General features: G+C 37.0%; 1 protein-coding gene across 4 annotated transcripts in view; it reads left to right on the forward strand.

Moving 5' to 3' along the window:
• PTPN3 (protein tyrosine phosphatase, non-receptor type 3) overlaps positions 1-13,755 on the forward strand; it is a 99,096-nt gene extending 85,341 nt beyond the window's left edge. For all 4 annotated transcript variants that reach the window (XM_027680110.1, XM_027680118.1, XM_027680126.1 and 1 more), the window contains 3 exons: positions 2,118-2,263; positions 2,950-3,085; positions 7,805-13,755. In XM_027680110.1, coding sequence (XP_027535911.1) covers positions 2,118-2,263; positions 2,950-3,085; positions 7,805-7,882 — 360 coding nt within the window. In that variant the 3' untranslated portion in view covers positions 7,883-13,755. The remainder of the gene's footprint in view (positions 1-2,117; positions 2,264-2,949; positions 3,086-7,804) is intronic.
• Positions 13,756-24,260: the final 10,505 nt, after the last annotated feature.

Here is a 24,260-nt window from a genome sequence, read left to right on the forward strand (position 1 = left end):
GATTAGGGCATGCAATAGAAAATGAAGATGATCTCATCAAAAGCAGCTGCTCTGGGGACCAAGTGCATGTTCTCCGAGTATATTCTCACTTTGAATAAGTCTTATATAACATGCTTGTGTTACTTAATGTCTATGAACTATTTAAATAAATGCAACTCACTATATTTGAGTCTGTAATGATAAGTAAAAATTAAGTTAACTCTTTCCTTCTTTTCTGAGCTTGTAAAATGACTTTTTGATGCTACAGATTACTATTAGTGGTTCTCAAGTGTGCCACAGGCACTTATCCATGTTGTGTGGCTTTAAGTTCTTGAAGCACATGGAAGGCAACTGGATACTCACTCTTGGACAGTTTTAGAATGAATCAAGGATGCTGTAATTTAAATGTCTCTGATTTAAGAGAATCAGCTCAAACAGTTGTGTGTAATTGCTGCGTTATCTCATTTCCTTTTAGAAGAGGTTCTGATTAAGCATGCAGAGATTTCGAACGGAGAACTTTTTAATTACATTTTCTTGACATGTTTATGTATTTTTTTTTAATCTTGGCATTTCAGAAAAATGTGAATTGTAATCGTTGGTCAAGGTCAACTGTTTCTACTCAGCAAAGCTGAGTAGCAAAAGACCATGCTTTTTCCTGCAGAGGTCCTGGTCTTTGTGGATCTTTTGATAACCTGGATGATAGATCTCATTGCAATTCATATTACAGGGAGCTTGTTCATTAATGTTAGATTACGTTGTCCCCTTGGGCCTTATGCTGGACCTTTTGATTGTGATTGCTCAGGCTGTGCCTTCAAGAGGCGAAGTATGAGCTATGTCATTTATCTTTTTGTCCCTGGAGGCAATTGTAAATTTCTGCAATTGCTTTGACTGGAATTGCATTTCCTAAGACTCTACTTAGTAGGCAGTAGTTATTCCATCTTTTGTGTTCTACTAGCCTGGTCCCGGGTAGTAGAAACACTTCCTCAAGCAGCAGAGGAAAGCAAGCAGTTGAAGGCATTCTATATTTCAACAGCTGTGCACTTAGGAGAAAAAGAAAGAAACCTTTTGAAGTCGCTAGCATCACAAAAACGTTCTTATGTGGACCCCTAGAGAGAGGCCAGCTTTTATAGACTAATCTAGTGATAAAGGAGATGTCAGTAGGGTGTCAAATGTTAAGTGTGGTAACGGACATAAATAAAATGCAGGTCTAACTATTGCAAAATGTGTGGAAGAAATAAAGGAACATAAAGGCTTGTCTCAGTTTGTAAAGAGCAAGATCCTCATTGCATGATGCAGCAGAGCTCAGGAGCATCTTAGGTTTTTTCCTTCCTACCCTAAGAGTTAGTTACATCTGTAATGTATCAGTTGAGCCCCATCTGCATGCAAAGATGATTGAGTGGTTTCATAATCAAAGTTAACCAAAAGCTAAACTGAAAGAACTTCTGTAAAATCATTTTTATTTTGAGGTATAATTGAACCAAAAAAGAACTCTTTGTGCAACAGAATCTTTTAACTGATTATATTGCTTCCATACAGAAAAGTATCCTTCTGTGGATCATACAGAAGTCATTCCTATATGTTAGATGAGCATGTATGAATGATATATGTTTTCTGACAGAAACCAGATTTAGCAAACATTGCAGACAACGTTATTGTAGCTGAATCTGTAAGTATGCACAGACATATTTACAACAGATTGTGTAGCCCCAAGCCTCTGTTATTTTGATATTGATCTCAATAGTTCTTCTGCTGTTCTCTGTTGTTTCTTTCAACCTGTTCTAAACTATTATATAGTACTATTATGCTTATGCCTTGTTTCATTTTACCTCAGGTAACTCAGTGATTTCAAAATACAATAGGTCAACAATCTATAAATCCAAAAAATTTAAATCTGTTTAGATCACGGAAGTTAAGCTTGATATCTCATTTATTTAGAAAATGTTATGCATCGTATATGCTTTCTAATAATTATGTCTTCATACTTCATACTGAGTTTTAAAATTACAAACATTTTCTACATCGACCTCTTACTGCACCTGCAGAATACCTTGACTGTGAAAAATGTGATTTTTATCTAGTAAACATGAATGCAGCAGTCCTAACACTGGACATTTTCTGAAAACTTTACTGTATTTTAGACAGAACAACAACACACTGTCACCCATCTCCAGTATGTAGCTTGGCCTGATCATGGTGTTCCTGATGACTCCATGGACTTCTTGGAGTTTGTGACCTGTATGAGGCCAAAGAGAGTAAAGAATGAGCCAGTTCTTGTTCACTGCAGGTACTTGTGTTTTAAAATTCTGATTATAGATCTGCTTCAGCCTTAGAATAAGCATTTCATGTGAAATATCTCTCTCCAAGACAGGAGATTCCTTGAATTAGATGAAAATCTTAAATTGTGCAATACAAGTGTTCACTGCTAAAGAGAGAAACTGATGTCATATGTAAAAGATGAGTTTCCTTTGTCTCCCTTTCTCCTGCAACCTTTTGGTGAAATGGCTTAGTCACGTAATTATCACAGAGCTGATAATCTGCAGTGTAATTTGTTCTCCAGTTTTTATCCTCTACCACTGTCATAACCTCATTTTGAACAGCACTGCAAAGGCTTTTTTGCTGCTGTTCAAGTGCCTTTCTTAAAAAGAGTCAGTTAGAACTTACCTTTTTTTAAAGTCAAAAATACCAAACCAATACCTTTAGATTTTTAAGCAGTTATAATTGTTTAAAAATGCATTTACTTTAAGTGAGGTTTTAGTTTTATTTATATTAAAAAATATTTTCTTTTTAGCCGTTGCCAGAAAATATTACTGAATTTGCTGTAAAAATAAACTTTGCACTCTGTTTAAATTTTACTAAGGTCTTTCTATAATTCCTGAGGTTGTTTATCATCCTAGTATTAAGACTATGATATGAATCTGGTGCATTGCAAAAACCCAATTTTATAGACTATTTTTCTGTTACATTTCACAGCGCAGGAATCGGTCGTACTGGTGTATTGGTCACTATGGAAACAGCCATGTGTTTAATTGAAAGGAACCAACCTGTTTATCCACTGGATATTGTAAGGAAAATGCGAGACCAACGAGCTATGATGGTGCAAACATCAGTAAGTGATGGAGAGGAAGCCTGATTTTCTGTATATACTGCACTTGTCAAGGTTTAAAACAGATCCAAAAATTTTTTAGATATACGAGTCTAGTTGTATGAGTCTTCAGTTGACATTATATTTCAAGCTTCATAAAATCAGCACAAGGTAGCACACTGGCAAAGGCTGCTTTGCTAGAGATGTACGTATTTAACTTTTTTGTAAATATTTCTTACCTTGCCATGAAAAGATAATTGATTTCTATACAGTGCAAGTAGTTAGAACGCCCAAAGTCAGACTTGCACTATTGTCTGTTCCCAGTTCTTTGTCTAAATTCTCTGCAAGAAGCTAGAATAAATTTTTATTTTTCATTCTAGTACTGAGCATTATAGAAAATTATTAAATTGAAGGTAAAATTAAAGTGTTTGTGGCATGGTGTGCTGGTTTAGAAGTAAACCCGTGGGAAAAATGAACCCAACTCAAGAGAGATTATAAGTCAGAGTTACAGTTTACTAATAAAGATTACAATAAATGCAATGATACAGAGAAAAACTGGTTTTCACCCCCAAAAAACAGATATATAACCCAGCACCCTGGGACAAGAACAGAACGGTGTTCATTGGCCCCTGTGCTGAGCACCACGTGGCCCCCTGGGTGCAAATTAAAAGGAAAGGAAAACCAGTTGGTCTGGGTGATGGTCGCAGTCCTGTTGAAGTGATGATCACAGTCTTGTTGAGAGTGGCAGTCACAGTCCTTTTGGAGTTCTGGTCCTCCTCTGGATCCGATGAATGGTACCAGAAGTCCCAAAACCCCAAGATTATATATGCTCAGCTTCAGTGGGAATACCCAGTACCTCTCCCAGGGTGGGCAGTTTCACAATGGGTGATTTAACTCTGTGAATCATGGGATGTGTTTGAAGTCTTTGATGGTCTAGGTCGTTGCAGCTGCCTATTATGCCACTCCAGTGTGGCCCATTGGCAGAGATGACCCCTCAGCCTGGGTGTGAAGGTGCTAACACCTCCTAGGAGGGGAGTTATCACAGCTGTTATCACAATTATTAGTGTGAAGACAAAGAAACACGCTTTGCAGGGTTTCTTTAAAACCCAGCTTGTAGCCTGAGGTGTCAGGTGTGCCCTGGGCAGCTGCTGCAAGTGACCCATTATTAACAGTCCATCAGAAATTACATACAAGTTTTGGTTATACCCACATAGTGATAAACTGTCCTGTAACTAGGACACATGGTTTGAAGAGAGGAAATAGCTTCTCAACAGGTCACTTTAGAGTAGAAATTCTATAAGAACAATATTTATTTACTTTTTTCATTTTGCCACTACCCAGTTTGGAAAAAAAAAGGACAAGTTAGGTAGTATCAGTAACTGAAATATGAAAGTAGACAGTGATATTAAGATGAAAGTGGCTCAAAGACAACTTGAGATCATTAAGGCAATTTTGTGTTAGCTTTGGAAATGAATATATTTGAAGTTAGGGACCAAGGCTGAAGGATGAGACACTGTTCTTTCTTGAGGACAGATTGGATGACGAGAATACTAAGTGTGGGTTATCTTGGAGAGCTAAATGTCCTATGAGAGATGGAAGTAAGGGGGTTTAGACCCACAAAGACAACAGTTAAATTGGGCATTTCTGTCTCTCATGTTCAAAAGAAGATGCCTTGGTTTCCATTTGATCAAGGAAAAAGTAAATTATGAAGAAAAATTCTGTTCATTAACGGGTTAATGACTGCAGGAGCTAGCATTGTGATTGCCTAGACAGGGAGAAAAAGGTGTGTAAAGGCATCAGGATTTATAGTTGCCTGTGTAACATTATAGTGCTCAGTGAGCAGAGTTTGTTCGTGCATGCTGCTGGGACACTTTTCATTGCAGTGTGAGTGCACTCTCTGGAAGAGTGTCAGGACTGTATGGTTGAGAAGGGATTTGTTTGAAGGGTCCCCTGCCTGTTCCTTTCAGAAGTGGAAGCTGAAATGATGACAAAGGTTGTCATTAAATGAAGTTTAAGGAAGCTGAATGTTGACTTCTGGAGTTGCACCTGTCTACACCCCTCAGTTTCTAAAACTATCTGAGCAAGTTCAGGCTTAAACAGTCTAGAGGTGGTGCTCTCTTTGAAAATCAGATATGAGAACCTGAAGTAAACTTCAGCTTGTTGGGAAGGCCGAGTCCCTTTTGTTACAACAGAAATCAGCAAGAGTTGTCCTTGCACTCCACACTTTGACATAACTGAAGAATACAAGGAATAGCAATAAATACACTGACAGTCAGACCCCCTGTGTGGAAAATGAATACCTAAAATAGAATTCTTTACCTTGCTTGCTGTGTGTCACGCAGTTTGCTGTCAGCACAATCAGGAGAGGGATGATCTGTAGCAACAATACTGTGAAACTAAATTCACTTGTTATTTCCAAAGTAGGCAGATACTGTTGTGAAAAGCCAATGAGCAAAATTGTCATACTGTGCTGTAAATGAGACACAGAAGCAAGCACTCAGCTGTGGGAAAACAGACTACCAAAGAGCTACATGTTAATATTTCAATCTATCCTGGGTGCTCTATGGCATTCCCATGCTTGTGTTCTAGCTATCCCCACTCATATTTGCTCATATTTGATATTCAGCTTAGGGCTTCTGGGAGAAGACATTAGAGATGGTTCGGTTGTAATAAAGGGATTGTTCAGTTTTAATAGCCTTGCCTGAAGCATGTTCAGCTGCCCTGTGGGGACTGTGTGTGTGCTCCAATTCTAAGATGATACACTTAGATGTATGTTGTGAGTTAATATCAGACAGGGCATATTCAGTAAGAATGGACCCATCAGAGCTATTAACTGGTCAGTTTAGTGTCTGGTTTTGGTAATGTGAAAGCTGTAGTTTTTCAAAGACCAGTACTTTGGTTACCAGGAACAGCAAAACAAAAGCTTCAACCAAAATGATAAAGCTACAACGAAATTGGTATAACACTATGGCCTTTCATTGAAAAAAGAAAAATTAGCCATTATGTTCCATTAAAAAGAAATTAGAGAAACTAAACAATACAGAAAACAGAGCTTTAGGGATATGCATAATAGAACTAGCTACCAGCTGACTGAGCAGTAAGAATACGTGCAACAGATAAGAGAAAACAAAATAAGTAGTCAGAGACTGAGTCAGAGTAAGCAATGCTGAAGTGCTCATTCTTTTATTTGTTCAGTAATTCGATCACACAAGTTAACAAAAGTATTGAACAGAGAGCTAAATACCACACCTGACTTGTTCAAGCAGTAGAAATATGGAAATTGCTATAACGATGAAGAGAAAAGTCAAGGTAATTAAGAAATAAAGACAAAAGAACGGAGTGATATTGAAGGTGGGAGTAGTTGACTGAAAGGTAAAAAGAAAAGGCAGGAAAATTGAGATGCAGAAAACTCATTTCCATCTCCCAGTTTCCCTTAAGTTTTTCTGTATCTAAGAGAAAATATGTTACAGTTTATGGACAAGAATCACATTCCTAGCTGCTGGTATTTACATGCACTCTAAGGTCCTTCACAGTCCAAATATTATCTTTGAGCCCTGCCCTTTGGGAGATAGTGGGTGAATGTTTCCAGATGTTTCTGAAGAGTTGATGGGAGCTGACAGTACAAGGGCAGCTGGGAGAACATTTCAGAGATGGAAAAAGGGATTTAAAAAATGTGAAGTGGTGCTTCTCTGAGTATGACATGGAGTTGGAGGAAGGTGTTCATTTGGGGGTTTTGACAATGGTACTTTCAGAGAAGAGGGAAGGATGCTTTCATCTTCACAAGTTCTTTTAAATTTCAATCATCTTGCATTCTCAGGATTGTGTTAGTCATACAAATTTTTTCAGTCTATGTGGATTTTTAGTCCTATTGATAATGTCTCCTTGTATCACTTTTCAGAAAGAGGTTTGCAGGCTAATTGCTTTTAACAAGTAGTTACATCACAAGGTGATGACAGGAATAGTCTTTGTAATAGTAGAATGCAGAAGAGAAACACTAATTTGTGAAGACTTTATAAGATCTAATTGAGATCAAAATGTTGGGTGATAAAACAATTAATGTGCCTGCTGCTTTTCAAAACTATTTATTTGAAAGGTTTTGATCCCCTTCAGTTGCAAAAGGAGATATGTGGTCTGATCAAAAATTGAAAATGAAGTGACTTATTTTTCTGCAGTAGTGTGGTTTGGAAAAAAAGTAGTTTTTAGTTAGGTAGTTGCACCTATATGTCCTATATGGTAACTTTAAGTTGGTTTTGGTCATGTAACTTAGATGTGCCCGGTAACATGTAACTGCAAGATTGGCAAGCTCAGAATACTCATACTAATCAGATAACTGAAGAAAAAAAAAAAAAAAGAGAAAAAGATGAGATATATAAAGAATGTAAATAACTAATTAAACTAGCTATTATTTAACTAGTTAGCAAAATCACATAAATATGTGTAGGTTTTACAAATAAATCCTATTCCCTGAAAATTAGTCATGAATGCTTTTAATATTGGGGACTGTGTTTTCCTTGGTGTATGATTTTTAATGCTTGTCCTTCAAGGAAGAGTAAATGTTACCTTTGTTTACTGTGAACACAGCCAGGAGAGTAGGATTTTCTCCTGCCGTCTTTGTATTTGCTCTCCTGTCATTGTCCAGGAAAAAAGGAAGCCATGGGACTGTTAGTCCTGTTCAATACTATGATCTGATCAGGGGTTTACCTGAACATCCATAAATGTTTTTCTGTTTTGTTTCTTATACAGAGTCAATACAAATTTGTTTGTGAAGCTATTCTTCGTGTTTACAAAGAAGGATTGGTTCGACCACTGGATTCCAGTTAGCACAGCAGTGAAGAATAAATTCTTTTTCCGCCTAAAAAAGACTGCTCTTTAAGTAAAGCAAGGGCTTATTTCTCAAAGCAACTAGAATGGACTAGAAGCCCATGAAAAGACATATGAGCACATTTGAACTGTGGCACTTTAAATTTCTCAAGAAGATTACTAAATCATGTACAGTGTAACAAAGTCACGTAGATAAATATATGACAGTAATTGTGTGTAATATGCTTTATTCACATAGATGATCATAAACAATCATGGAAACTTTAATACATATCTTTTACTGCCTTAAAACACCCTCCACTTTGGAAGTTACAAAATTCCTTGTATTTAATTTGAAATAGCAAAAAGAAAACTCATAGTATTGAAAAGATTCAGCTTAAGAAAGTATTTTAATATATTTGTATTGTATGAAAGTTCATTGAAGGTGAATATATGTAATTTCCTTATTGGGATACTAAATATTCAAGGAAATTCAGCCTTGACTACTAAAAGGATGACAAAGAGCTTTAAAGGCTGATGCATAACTACTGTACATTAAGAGCTGGAGAAATTTAGTATTCATTTACCATAAATCTATTAGTGAGTTTGCCAGCTGTTATAATATGCTTAGAAATCACATCTACTGTATGTGATGTGAAAATAATGCTGCATTTAGGCATTTATGCAGATGGTACAGTCTACATCTTCTGTTGATCAATTTTAATTGCAACTTGCCTTTTTAACAGTGACCTACTTCTTACAGTTTTAGTTATTGTACTCCTTTTCTTCTGTTTCTGCTGTCCATCTACTTATGCTTGTTTTTCAGTCATGTGGACTGAAAACATTGTAACTTGAGTTTTAATTCTCTGTCATGTTTGTTTCCGTGTATATTTATGAGTTCTCAGATGTAAATGTGGATTAATGTTGCACACAAGTACTAGACTTTTGACTTACTGTATATGCAAAGTAGTCTAATCCAATACTGGAAGAAAAATTACTACTGAACCCATCAAATATGTTGCTGCTATTTCAAGGTGTGAAGCTTACAAGTGCACAGGTGTTGCTAGTGTTCAGACGGTGATAAAATGATGACTTGCTGCCCTCCAGCAAAAATGCTCTTATCCAGTGGAACACAGCTCCCTTTTGCAAGAGTTCTGCGGATTTACTGTGTTTCTTGCTTATGCAGAAATACAGCTAAATTCACATGAAGATTTATGTGGAAAGAGAGAACATATTTGTATATTGATGAATAATTCACCCTAAGGTACACTGGTCTCTATTTCATTTCAGATGGGAGAATTAGACATTCTGAACAATATAACCACATTTGTATGATGTTAATTTATTTTGTGTGTGCTTTTTTGATTACTCTGAGATAGTTCTTAACTTTTTAATAGTGTTTAAAAAGTATTCTAAGGGACTGTTTAAAAATCTGTTATTTAAAAGGTTAGTCCTAAGTAAGGAAAAATTTTTATGGGGCATGTTAGCCAGATGTTTATATGTGTATAAAAGAGAAAATGAAATAATTTTTGAGAGATATATATGCACACACATATTCAGATATATTTTAGAATTATGGTTTGTATTATGGATATTATCATTTATATCTGGAGTTTCATTATAGAAACTATCACAACTGTACAATATGCATCTCTCATGTTACCAAAGGTTATGGTTTTTTTCCCCAGGAGATAACTAAAAAGTGAATGTAGGATGTGCTAAATTGCTGACTCTCGTCTTCTGTAGGCTTGGATCTTTCTCTGAGATTGCATTAGTAGTTGTAGCTGAAGAAGATACCTGGTTACTGTTGATCAAAAGTTTTAATTGCAACACCCAGGGTAATTGGCAACATGGAAACCTTCTTGGCTTTGTTAGGTTGAAGGCTGAATAGGTTTGTGGTCATTCTTATATACTGCATTCCAATTTTACCTTGAATGAAGTTTTTGTAGTATTTTGGATCATTGTCCTCTTGCTTGATTAGGCATAGATTAGAAGGCAAAAGACCGTACCTCTGGTTCACTTTTATCTTGCTAAACTGCATCAGATCGCTCAATCTATCTATGTGACCAAATGTAAAATGATACTGGACATGCACATATAGCTCAGGAAGCTTCTTTGAAAAATGCATGTGGAAATGCTTTGCACAAGTGCAGGCCGCTTGCTGCTGTTAGAATATTGAGCAGTAAGAAAACCTAGTGGATCTTTCCCAGGAAAGGAGTAGTGGGCAGTAAAGAATGCGTAGTCTCCTGGATGGTTAACAAAAGCCTCCTTTTTGTTATGTGCGTGCCTGTCTGTTAAAACATTTTGTTGTTTGTTTTCTTTTTTTCATGTTTTGTTGTGCCCCGGTCTCAGAGTCATCCCTTGCAGTTGGCATGACTTGCATTTAATAGTTTGTCAAGAAGTGAAAAAGGCAAAAAAATAAATTGTAAAAAATATCTAGAGCATCTTGTGACATCCATTTCTTTCATGGAAGTACTTATGGTATATTTGTGTTCAAAGTTATTGCTATATTCCTATTGTTATTTATGTTTCTTCATGTTGAATATGTACTTACCAAAGCACTGTAAATTTATTCCTTATTTAACTCCAGTCTCAAAATATATGGTATAGGCTTGACTTACGTTAGTATGTGTGCGTTTAAATGATCATGGTCATAGTGTGATAACAAATGCTGCTTTTGTTGGGTTTAGTAATACCATTGGTGAGTTCTTACTTGGATTTTAATAACTTATTTGAAATTGCTAGCCATGGAGAGACTACTCAAAGCTATAAAAATAGTAATCTCTGTAAGACTTTTTTTTTAAAAACCTTAGAGGAAATATTAACTACACAAATATCTTGTACATTGTGTCCATCTTTATTTCAGTCTTGCTGGGTTTTGCACATGTACCTGTAGGATCCATAGGGGAGAATGAAGGGGTTTTGTCTTCTCTCTGTAGTGTGTAATGACTTTACACTGAATGAAGTATGCCTTAGATCTGATCTTGCAATGAAAGCATAATTATGAAAACATCTTTTAATGCCAGCTTTTGTTTCCACAAGAATTAAGAAATTAAAAAGACATACATTTGATTGATCATTCTGGGGTTTTTTTGTAGGAGTTAAAACTCCTAACACAAAGTTTTTAACTGTCAAGCGATTCACAAATGGCAGAAAATGCTGTGAAGTCAAGATTCTATATAACCTTCATAAACAGTTTAACCTTGATTTTGCCTGTGCTGGTGTGATCATGACAATAAATATTCAAAATGTCTAGCGTGGTGGTGGATAAAGAGGGAGCAATAAACCTTTGAGGTTTTCATCACTGTGAAATACACTAACTTTTATTCTACAGAATTAAACAAATTTTAACTATGTGGCTTTATATTTGATACAGAAGTAATTTATCTGCCTATTTAGAGTGTCTTCAGAACTCTCATACGGGAACACTTCTGAGACAGAGGGACAGATCTTGCCATGTATTGAAAATAAAAAAAAAAAAAGAGTGCCCTAAACCATGAATGCCTTTTGTGTAACCAGATGGATGAAATATGAATCATTAAAATACAAACAAACCTTGAATAGTGGTGGTGTTTTGCAAAAAAAAAAATAAAATTAAAAGAGTAATTTTGTAATCCAGTGGTTTGCTTTCAGTAATCCTGTCTTCTAGGTGTTGGTACTAAATTATATGCAGTCAAAATGTACCTAAGAATTCAGCAATAACTCTTCATAAACACTCAGTTTTTTTAACAGTTGTTTTTCCTTTTTCCCTTCTTTTTCCTACTATGCAGTACTTGGTTAAATATATATGTATTTTTAAAAAATCGTTGTTCTGGACTATGTAATGAACTATGGATTGAATTTATTACAAGTATAAGATTATACTGTTTTACAACAAAAGCTCTTCCTTGTAGATAGTATTCTTGTGTGTCAGACTGAATGCATAAATGGCCCCTGAATGAAAATGTTGAAAATAGACGCACGTGGTTAATATTCAATCAATTATAATTTAAACATTGTCATTTCACTGATAATGGCCTTACTTTTATATCCTAAAATGTGGCATCTAAGTGTAAGTTTATTTTACTCCATCACATAAGGCCTTTCCAGAGAGAACATGTGCTGAGAAATGTTTGTATTTCGATTAGTAACCTGCAATCAGTGTACTTGGTTAAAAGTATTTATTAATTGAAGCTATGTAGAAGATAAAGTTGTGTCATGAAATACTTTGTTCAAAGGCAGTTGAAAGCCAAATGAATGATTAATTCATTATATAAAACATAATGTTTTGATTAAATGGATTCTCTTGCATTTAAGTTCTGACACTGATAGTGTTAAGCCATCTCAGATGACTGTCTGTTTTAACAATAGTATTACATTAACAGTTTAAATATAGCAATCTAATGCAATATGATTTAGTTATAGTGTACTTTAATATATTTAATATTCCAGCTGTTCAGTAACTGTACAAGCTTCGAACAGTAGTACCCACAGTCAGTGAAACTTGCCATCCTAAAAAAAAAAGTAAGTTTCTCTGAATAAAAAGGAAGGAGTAGCCCATAGTATTGATAGATTTAACCATTTTTCAGCTTCAACTAACCCTGTGACAATAGTGATCTTACCACTCATATAAAGAAAAAATATTGAGGATCAGTAATATTATGGAAATATGGAAAAGACAAGTTGTGTGGACTGTTGATGTTGTTTAGTTTTGGCTGTAGTTAAGAGACCGGTAATTATTTTCATCTTTTTCTCTTTTTTTTTTGACATTCATATCAAGAGGTGACTGTGGGAATGGAGAGTAGAATGTGGGTTTATTGACTCTCTCCTAATTCACTTACAGCCTACTTGGATAAGAGTCTTAGATTGTGTGTTATTGTGGGCTTAGCTGCAAGTTTTGTGTCTTTAATTAAATTTTTATTTAAAATATTAAAGCACTGATTTTGGTAGACATTAGTGAAACACTTCAGTTTACTGTTAGCTGTTCTACTTCTATTTACTTGGCTCTTATGGTTTTGTTTCCTGAAATGTCATTGTTTTACCTTATAAAAACACTTTGAGGTTTCCCACAACTCTAAAACTGGCTTTGTCCTAAATGGGCAAAGTGATGTTACCATTGGTTAAGATAGGATGTTACTTACACCTGCTGAAGGTGCAATGTGGTATTCAGACCAGCCTGAACTGAGCTCCTTTCTGAGGAATTTAAACAGTGCTGCCAACAGTGGTAGAAATCATAAAAATATATGAAAAGGCATGTAGGAAATGCTTTGTTCAGGGCAGATAAGACCTGAGTTTTATTTGAAAATAAAAACAGGCAAAAGGATTTGTAAAGATGAAAATGTTTTTAATAGCTAAGGTAGGGGTGGGAAATACATTATTTTTTCCTTTTGCAGACCGCTTCCGTGTTTTAAATACATCAATCCTTTTGGAGCAATTTCTGTAGTAAAGAGCCCTACTGTTGATGGGATTTAATTTTTGTCAAACTGACCTAGAAAATAATTTTAAGTGCAACATTTTCCTCATTTACTGGTTTGTGCTTTAAAGTAACATTTAAAAACAAACAAACACAAACAAACAAACAAAAACAACACACACACCCCCCCCCAAAAAAAATAAACACCTGAAATCTCTTCCCTTTAAAATTATTTTGGCTGTTTTCATTTGATATTTTTTTCTGAGACATAAATCCAAATGTGGCTGGGTAACTAGTGAGGTTGCCCCACATGCTGGGAGGAAGCAGATGCTTTTCTAATTCTGCTAAATCTCTTGCCTAACATCAGGTACCAGCTGAAACCAGTGTAGCATCATATTTCTATCAGCCTTTTGCAGAATAAACATTCTGTAAATAGGAATTCCTTGGAGCTTGCTCTCCCAAACATGAGAAGTCGTCTTGCATCAAGCTAGAGTTTATGCTTTAAAAAAAAAAAGTTAAAATCTGAATCTTCAAGTAAAGAATGACTGTTTACCAAATTCTTTACAAGGCATACCTTTTACAAGGAAAAAAATTAGTGAAAAGGCTAGCTGCTAGAATTATCTTCTTTGCTGTGGGTGCATCTTAAGTAGTCATAAAGCAAACTAGTTCTCAGCTAGTATGCACTATGTCCACTAAAGCACAAAAATTGCATCATCAGCCTGACTGCTTGGATAACTTCTCAACTTTCTTGCAAAGAGTTGATTGCAATCCTGATTTGGGAGGAAGGAGAAAGGGCTGCTTTCCTTAGGGAAGAGACTGAAAGCCTGCTCAGTAAATCCAGTCTATATTGATCTTAGTGGGATTGTAGTTGTATTGTCTAACCTGTCTAGTTGGAAGTAAGATCGGGTGTATCTATATGAGTTTGCAAGAATATTGAGGCCCTCCATTCTAGAAAAAAGGTATGGGCTTTCTTTGCTTCAGTTAAGCAGCAGGTTGGTGTGGTAGCAGTTGAGATGGTCTTCATCTTGATTGCCCTTCCAATTCAGAGCTTTGCACATGTGAATGAAAACTTGCCTTTTAACAGGAATTAAATTACCATCGGTAGAAATTACGTGGGGAATTATTATATGCACTCAAATGTAAATTGATTTCTAATCCAGGTTTTGAAAAATAAATGACAGGTATCAGTGCTTATGTTCCAGTGACCTGTGCAGTGAGCATTTTCACACTTCATTGTGTAACCTTTATCTTGCAAGATAAATAATGGGGACAGTTCTATAAAGGCTTTGAAAATCTGCCAGCTGTTCATTCTATCAAATGATGTATTGTATAAAACTGACCTTGATTATGACTGAGACATAAATGTGCTTAATAGTGTAGAATGTGCTTAATAGTGTAGAATCAATTACATAACGGTTGGGAAAGCCAAAGTTGTTTGGGTTTTTTTGCAAGTTTTGCAAAAGATTTAACGTTCTAGTCACTAAGTTTGTATTTTCATATATGTTCAGTTAGTGTTTTTGTGAGAGATGTAGAAAGTTCTTGGAAGATATTATCCATTCAGGAACTCTGGCTGGTTTGGTTTTTTTTTTAATTTTTCTTTTTCCTGTAGCATTCTGTAGTTTCTTCTGAGATCCTAGATGCCAGTGCATTAAAGGAACAAAAGAATGTATTTGGAAGGTAAGGAAAGAGATTATTTTGTATCCTCCGCTGTACTTTTCATTTAAATCATTTGAAATGTAAATTGATGTTGATATTACAAAGTTTTAATTTATTGTTTAAAAGTGTAGACACTTCTTGAAATGAATGTATACTTTTTCTTTTTTATTTTTATAGGAATAAAGTGATGGTTAATGTTTTCGGTATACCTTTCTTGGGTTCTGGAACTGTTTTGAACAAAAATATAGCCACCATTTTATGCATATTGGTTATATGGCTAATGGTGAAATAAAGCATTTTTGGCTATATGGTTTTACTGTGGCTTATTCAAGAAGAAAATAAAAATTATGTTAGAAAGTTACTGACCTTTTTAATTGAAAAGAAACCAAACAAGTCACAAATTCTTAGTAATATTTCGCTTGCAATAAGTTTTATAAAAGAGGATGAGGATTGTCTTGATCGATTATGCAAATAAACCTTTGCACTCATGCACATAAGGCTGATAACCAATTGTTTGACTCTATATTTTCTTTTTTGCTACTATCCATAAAACCTGCAGACTGTCCTTCCTTTTGGAATTTCGTGTGTCTTCACAGTACTCCCCAGGCATGTCTGAGTACTCATATCTTCTACACTCTCTGTTGACCCGTGGTGGTTATCATATTTTCACAACAAATCAGAGCCCAGTAATGCTGTTCTTGGATTATTTCCGTTCACATGCCTATTAAAATGCAAGTTTACAGGTTTCAAAATAGAAAACACATTGAGTCCAACACTACCAGATGGATAGAGCATTGACCTTAAAATATATTTGGCGTTTGGTTAAGAACTGGGATGGTTGTTAGCAAGCACTTTTTGCTGTTTACAAGGCATGACTCTGCCTACTGATTAGTCTTTTTAAGCTTGAGGCCAATAACTCTTCATGATGAAGTTATTAATTCAATTAAATCTTGATGAAAGAAAGTACAAGGCCAAAACCAACTATCTGGACAGCTTGGACATGGGATATGCATGCGGGCTGGAATTTCTTACGGGTGCATAGAAAGCTACAGTGATGAAGGTTTTGCTGGAAATCCATGCAAAACAGTTTATGGAAAGGTATGCTGGTATCTTCACAGCTTGAATGCAAGATAGAGTGCGGAAGAGCTTCTTGGAGGATTGCACAGCTGATTGCTAGAGGGAGAATGATGGCTTTAACTTGCCTAGTGCTATGGATGATTTTGGACTTAATGCAGAGCACCAAGGTGCTCCACTCCTATGTACAAGGCAAACCCACAGAGGAATGAGGTGCTCCATCAGGGAGCCAGCAGTATGGAAGAAATGCCTTTACATAATTCATAAAACTCCTAACGAGCAGTCACAGGCAAGAAAGCCTCACTTTTAACAGTCTTGCTTGAATTTGTAACAACTGGGAATACAAATGTCACACTGTCATTTCCCAGTATATGTATTATTTCCATGTATAGCTTTTTCATGCCATAATTCAATGATATAAGCATTTACAAGCAGTGACTCAGTTTAGCTTATCTTCCTTATAGTACTCAAAATATTTTAACAAATATAATAAAAATGATCAAGTGACTGATTTTATCTTGATTTGGGATTAAATTCTTTTTTTTCTCAGTCCTAGTATAGTGTAATTAAACTGGTTTTCATGTACTAAAAGATAAATATTCAAAGGTAGCATGTGCAAAACCCAATCTGCTAACATAACTTGTTTCTTCATTTGAATGGCAAAATTCTAAGTTCACAATTCATAAAAAGAGCCCTGTAAGACTATCTGAAAGGTGTTTGGGGAGACTGGGATCACTGCTGCTGATCTCTGGGTTCAAAGCCAGTTCAGATTCCTAGGTCCATCTCCAGGGATGAGAGACATCAGTATTTCACCAGGACATGCTAAAAGGTCAGACTCCTCTGTGCACTCACATGCAGACTTCTGGCACTGCTACTGGGGAGCTTGAACAACTGCAACACTCTGTATTTTAAAGCAAAGGTATTCTGATTTACTTTTCCTCTTGCATTGACTTTAGCACCCATCCACGAAAGATGCACAATTATCAATAACAGGAGCCTTTTAGTTCTTCCATGCATCAACTACAATTTTAAAAATTAATTATTTGACACTGATAGGAAAAGGCTTCCTCAGCATTAGCTCTGCCTCTCAAGCCCAGGGGTTAATTTCTCAAGGAGAGTCAGGTTGCACTGGCACAAGTGATGGTGTGAACTGGGGTGTCAGATGGTAATAACAAGATGGAAGGATGTGAGAAAAACCTCACTGTATACTTTGATGTAGCCCACAGAGTACTGTGGGAATAGCAATACCGATTGCTAGTGGGTTTTGTCCTGCTTAAGTGTAACTTTGTCCTTCAGAGCTTTCTGTGTCAGCAAAAATGCACTGAGCTTTTAGACTTGATAAATTCTCATTTAAATACTGAATGTTACTTCTTTCAAAGTGGTTTGTCCTTTTTGAGTATGTGGGTCCTAAGCTCTGACATGGGTAACTTTGTTTGTACATGTTCATACAAATGTCACGTAAATGTAGTGTAGCTCTTTAGCTCTGCATTCATTTTTATAGATTCTAAGTTAGCATAAGCTCACTGATTTCAAATGGGACCAACTTGCTTACATATAATACTTAGCCTAAAAGGATATAGTGATGCCAGCCTTCTGATTACAAGCTGAAAACTGAAATGCCTTTTGTCTATGAAGATACTTGTCAATGTATCCAAACAGGCTGCAAGTATAATTTTTTGTTCGGAAGAGTCAGGGCTATATTATTTTGTACTGCTGGGGTTTGGTTTTGGTTTTTAGTTTAAGAAATGCTGTTACAAGAAAATCTACTTGCTTTGCTTTAATTGTTCTTCAGAAATCCTATTGATGAGGACACTTGCATTTTGAATAAAGGATGTAATTTTGTCCTCTGTGAGAATGGCTTGCAGTAAATGTACTGAGCTATTGCACTTCTGCTACTTTAGTAACTGCCCTGCTGTATCAAATGAGATGTCAGGGCATGGGCAAGTGTCTCAAGCTGTCTCAGGCACCCAGCTGGGAATATGCCACCTCTATAGGAACTCTTCCTTATACAGTGAGTAATTTCCCTACTTTTGTAAGTAAAACAGGAACTGAGGAGAAGTAGAACTTCAAGCTCAAGGAAAGTTAGAACTGAACAGAGCCTAGATGCTATGCAGAAAACCTAGAGAACCAAAGTGTTACTACATCTTCTGCAGAAGTCAGGATGATAACCATTTACAAGGAACTTCTTCCTCTTCTTCCCTCTCCCCATTCCCCTTGGATTTTTACTAAGGAAAACAGTCCTGGTGGCAGGAGTCTGAGCCAGTCTGAGCTCTCTTTTGGAGTAGGAAGGTTTCTTCACTCTTACAAAGTTGTCTCTTCTTTCATGGCCTGATGCAGGTCGTACTTTTATTTTTCTGTTTGACCTCTGTTACTCAACTTTACCCTCTACACCTACTGCTCAGAACTGGCCTGGTTTAAAGCTCCTCAGTTGTGTAACTAAGAAACCCCATCTTGGCAAGTGCTCTTACAGGGGTCTTAAAGATTTGATTAAATGACATTACTTTCAAATATTGTATCCTTGTCAAGTCGGTAGGAAGGAGGTGTATATAGAGAGATTTAGATGTGTATGCATGCATATATATAGATAAGTAAAACAAAATATATAGGTGAATAACAAAGGTAGTTCCAAAAAAGGCAAAAAATGCATAAATTCAGTTTGATGTAACAACCATAAACACTATTAAAAAGGGGTGAGTCTAAAATGAAGGTGACAATACAAGTAATATGAATTGAATTGAATGGCCAGTCTTCGCGAACGAAGATCTGGGGAAAGGTCTTTTACCTTTCCAGTCTGCGCAATGGATTTTTTAGGTGAGACACAGCCTGCACTGAACTGAGCCCACCCTTTAATCCTAAGGTTCATCTGCTGGGGCCAAGCAAGCTTGGACAATGGCAGTGAGGTCCTCAGGACGTAGGTTTGTTTAGAGTGACCTTCTCATAGATGGATGGCCACACAGGGCTAACGGGTTCCATCTGCCCGGGAGACCGAGGAATCGAACCCGGGTTGTAGCAGTGAGAGTCCTGCATGCTAACCACTAGGCCACCAGGGGTCTCACAAGTAATATAAATAATGTATAAATAAGGAGTGGGTTTTTTTAGCATGCTAAAGTAATCTTCGTACTAAAGTAAAAACTTGATTCAAACTATTGAGAAAATCTGTATATAACCTGGGTTCCATTATTTCTATGCATAGGATTTTGCTTTTGTAGATTCCTGTAATACATGCATAATTTACTTCTTCAATTATCACTGAATATGGCTTGCTTTATTGCCATCTGTGTAAACTGTTTACTTTTTTGTCGTTACAAGGTAATGTAGATTGCGTACTTTGTTGTTTTTTTAAAGGTAATGACTTAGAAAAGTGATTTCCTGGTATTTGAGGGAGTTTAGATGGCAGAGAATAGGGAAATAAATACTTCATGTAGCAATGATTACATTCAGCATACATTCAAACAGATTGATTTACATTTCATGCTTTTTGCCCTAATCAAACCTATTATTATTCAAGTTTATAATTTGATACAATTGAGGTACTTGGTGCTGAGCAAATAATTATCAAATGCAAGCCCACTTCCAATGGGGTTTCAGGTTAGTTCAGAGGAGAGACAAAACAGTTTATACACGCACAGTGATGGTATGCAAGGAAAGAGGTGTGATATCCTCCTTCCAGTCAGGTTAAATATGGAAAAAAGTAACTGTGCTTTTCTTTAATAAGTGCTCACTAACAGAAATGAGGCCACAAATAATTTCAGCAGGTATTTGAAGAGCAGAATCGAGCCACGTGAACTGATGGAGTTACCGAAGCATCCAAGTGCAAAGGGAATGATATTGCATGGAGCCTGGATTATCCAAGTATAATAAGCAAGAAAGCAGAAATTCACAGAAATTGGGAGTACAGCACTGGTAACATGGCTTGAGAGGAAGCCCGCAGTGAAGAGCCCTTTCTGCAAAGAGAATTGAAACCCTGGGCAGAAACTCATTCTCACTGTGTTCCTATTGCTTCAGAGAAATTGGACCTTGATGGAATTGTGCTAGTTGTTTAAAAAGTTCATACAAAAAAAGATCTTGGTAGCTTTCTTGTATTCCCTGTTGGGGGTGGTGGGGAAAGCAGCAATATCTGATATTCGGGAGAAGATAATGTTTTACAGTAGTGTGAGATGCAGTTATTTATATTTATCTCCAAGTGGGTGAGGATAGGTGCAGAGACTTGCAGCCAGGGAGCAAAGCTGGGAAGTGAATTTGTAAGCTAAGTTGTGGTCCTCTGCCCTTGCCAGGGCTGATTCCAGAATTCCCAGGCTGATTATCAGTATGATTTACACATGTTTCATGGGATGCCCTATCTGTGGAAAAATATTCTGTGGAGTACTGTACTGGAGGAGTTTCATACTAAAAATGATTGCATTGCTGGCTGTGGGTCGTGGCAAAGAAGCATTAGGTTTGGGTGGCCGCACCAGGACTAAGGAGTTTACAAGATAGTGAAACATTTGCTTCTCTCAGGATGAGTTTTCCCCACCCTTCTTGAGTGTGGCCCACTTGGGGTTCTCTCAAAGAGAAGGATTCATTTCAGCTGCACTCTTCTCCCCCTCTAGCAGTGATTGTCCCTTTCTTATCCTAGTTTGCTCTCCTCCATCACTCACAACACATGTGCCTCCCCTGCACACGCAGCATGCAGTGCAAAATTCTGGTCATGCTGAGTGGGTAGAAGTGGGTGAGTTGCTGTTGTGCTGGAACAGATGGTGTCTGCAATGCAGCCACCAGTTATGTGCATGTGTTGTAGGAGGTTGCTAAAGGAAAAGGGGAAAATTTATATGTTTTGTTGAAAAGGTTGGTTATTTTTCTCTTATTTATTGGGATTGGAATGATTAGAAAGCTGAAGTTTGTTGGGTTTTTTCAGTTGCCAGTGGTTGTCAGTTGTTTGGTTTATTTAGATGATATGCGTTACCCTTGGCACATTGTGCCTAGGTAACCTGATAAAGATGGGTAAGAGGAGAGGAATTTAACCAATGATTTTTTGTGTCTTGATAACTTACAAGTACCCGAATTTCTGGACCACAGTCCACAACTTCCAGGTGTTCCCATCTTCTTCTGTTATCTCTCCATCACTTATTGCAAGCAAGACCCTCTCTTCAGATCACCTACCACTCACACCTTGCCTGCCCAGCCTGGTACCACAGCCTGCAAGCTGGCCCATTTCCCCCTCTCCCCAGAGTGAAAAACCCATAGCCACCCACCAAGTTCCTTCTCCTGTGGATCCCTGGAGTCTCTCAGTCTCCTGCCTCTTACCAGAAATTCCCTGGGCCTACATGTCTGTCCTCAGGCAGCTGCAGCACTGAGAAGGTCCTCACCAGCTCCTGGCAGAGCAACCACCTGGTCCCTGCTCCAGATGCTGACATGCTGTGCCCCTGTCCTTGCAGGGCACACCTCCACCATATGGAGGTGTTTTTAAAAAGAAGGCACAAAGGAGCCATTGAGGGCAATGGCTGGCAAGTCACCCCAAGGGCATTGGTGACTGGTAGTGGGCCTCTCCTGGCCACTGGATTTGTAGCCCTGTGTTGGGTTTTGTGGCAGTTTGGATATGTCTCATGAGATCCCAGTCAACTCATCTGTGCTGTTGATTTTAGTTTATGAAGAGCATCAAAGGTTGGTTGGTTGGATGTGGGTTTAAAAAGTTTTTATGTAGTCATAACAACTATCTTGATAAAAACGCTTTTTCTTTTAGTGTTTCATTTGTGGTGGATATGGAATTTTAGCTAAAGAGATTTTAATCTACATAGAATCATAGAACAGTTTGGGTTGGAAGGAACCTTAAAGATTAATTGGTTCCAACCCCCATGCCATGGGGGATGATCTGGCAAAACTTGGACGAGGAGATAGAGTATTTGTGTTCAACAGCTCACAAAAATTATTTTTTTTTTTTATGAAACAAATTGCAGATGTCCCTTGAAGACTTGTGGTACCAACAGTAGGCACTGAATTCCCTTGTTCACTTGTGCATCAAAGGTCTGACTTCTTGGGAATTGCAGCACAAGCTTTACTGACTTCTCAGTAATATTGTACTGTGAGCTCCTATTTAATAAAATTAGAAGATAATTCATGTATGTTGTATGGATCACAGCTTAATTTTTCATGCTGTGTGGTGTAAGGTATTTATCAACTGGATTAGATCTCTGCCTGCACCTCCCCGCACTCTGCTACGTGTGGATGGAGGCTGACAACTCTGCTTTTATAAAAGCTTTCCTTGCTCAACCCCATGACTAATGCACATAATTATTTTTAAAACAGCTTTGGTTGCCACTGCAGTACACTTTCATGTGCACACAGAAACATATATTTATGTTCATCTGGAGTTTGTGAACCCCAGGGTTCCTTGTAAACCTTACTCTTACTCTGCTGTTTAAAGAAATACTTTGCAGCTCTAATGTCACAGTGGGGAGCCGGCTCTAGTGATCTGGATAGTGGGACATACAAAGCAGTGACTGTAAAAATATATGAATAAACACTTAAAGATATCTAATTTCATGGCACATTATTAAACTCCTGTACTACCAAAGTCCCCTGAGGTTATTCTGTTTCCCTCAGTGACCAATTATTTTTCCTTTCAAAATGTAGCTGGATGTGGAAGAAAAAAAAAGCAAAACAAACACATCAAAACAAGAACAATAGGGAGGGGGATCACAAAACAAAACGAAGAAACCTCAAGCCTCTCTCAGGTTTTGTATCCTTTTATGGCAGTGAGTTAAAAACTAGATTGATTTGATATGGTCTTTTTTAATGAGTTGGTGATGGTGGTTGCTTGTAACTTGCTTGCTTACTGCATGGTCACATATAATTAGATAATTTGTTCCAGTGCTTTTCTAGGAATTGCAATCATTGGACATTTCAGTAATTTTGTTATGATCATCTTGCTCTTCTCTTTTCCCATTATCCAGTGCCCCTCTTTCTTCAAGTGCTCAAAAAAAATTTTTGGTGGCTTTGACAAATTTGCCCTGTGTGCCTTTCCTCAGGTCTAGCCAGTTAAACAAGCTTTTAGGCATTTTCTACCTTACCATACTACTCTATGGCCTGCTCTTTTCTAGTAGCTCTTTTACCCTTTTCCTAGATGTTATACTTCTGCCTATCCACATCCTAGATAGGTCCTTTTCAATGAATTCATGCAGAGTAACATGAATTGCTCTAATCCTCAGGGCTAGCTGCTCCCTTTCCCACTGAGAAGTGATCATTATTGTCTTGCTAATTTTTTAATTTACATACTTTCCTGATAATATTGCTGTTCTCTGGGCCTGTTCTGTGTCTTGAGCCTTTGATTTTACCCTTATAAATTCATGCTCTTCTGTCGTGTTTTTGCTGAATAACTTACCCTATGTCCTATTTTTCTTATTCTTCTCAAGTTTCAGGCTGTTTCATAGCTCCTAGCAGAGCCAAGTTGCTCTCCTCCTATGCTTCCTCCGCACTGGCAGAGCGTGTGTGTGTGTGCTTTTAATACAGTTTCGTCAGAGAGCTACCCATCCTCCAAAACTCCCTCTTCCCTTTACTTTGCAGAAAATCATTGCCATCGTATCCCAACAAGCTCTTGAATCTCTCGCCTGTTTCATAGCTTTGAGTTGGAAAGAAAAAGGCTACCAGAGTTCTCAGCTATTGCCTTAAAAAGATTTTAAAAAAATAAAAATAAATAAATGAAAACTATTTACCCGTGCTGCTTGTTAGATGACCTGTAGCGGAACTCTCATGTGTCTCATGCTGCTTCTTTCATTTTCATTACTAAGTAGAGACTTCTAAGTTTATCCTGTGCCCTGTCAGAATAAAACCAGAATATATGTATATATTAAAAAAATATTCATCGACACACCAAAATACTGTTTTAAGCTTGCTGGCCCTTCCTAAACAGCTATAAACTTGTTTCATAATAGTCTAGTCACGTGTCACCTATCAAGCTTTTGGTATTCTAGTTGCTTTGTGATCAATTACTTCAGTTCCTTTACAACTGGTCTGTTTTTTAAAGGAAAGTTTTCCTCAGAGTGTTTTTATTTTTAAAATAAATTAAAAAATAAAAGCAGTAAGTTTTGCTAAAAACCTTTTTATTTTCATGTTCATTCATTTAGTGGTCCAATTAATCCCAGGAAAGTTGGTGGCTTTCTTTGCATTCTCAGTGCACACAAGGTATGGAGCATAGAGGGAGCCTGATACAAAGGGATGGGAGAAGCCTCTGTGTATGGCAATGAGACAGGGGGAAAGCACAGTGGTGTCAGGGTAAGCAGATAGCTATGGTAAATAGAAAGG

Source organism: Neopelma chrysocephalum, unplaced genomic scaffold (assembly GCF_003984885.1).
Source record: "Neopelma chrysocephalum unplaced genomic scaffold, ASM398488v2 Primary Assembly neopelma1_22b, whole genome shotgun sequence".
NCBI classification, from domain to species: Eukaryota; Metazoa; Chordata; class Aves; order Passeriformes; family Pipridae; genus Neopelma; species Neopelma chrysocephalum.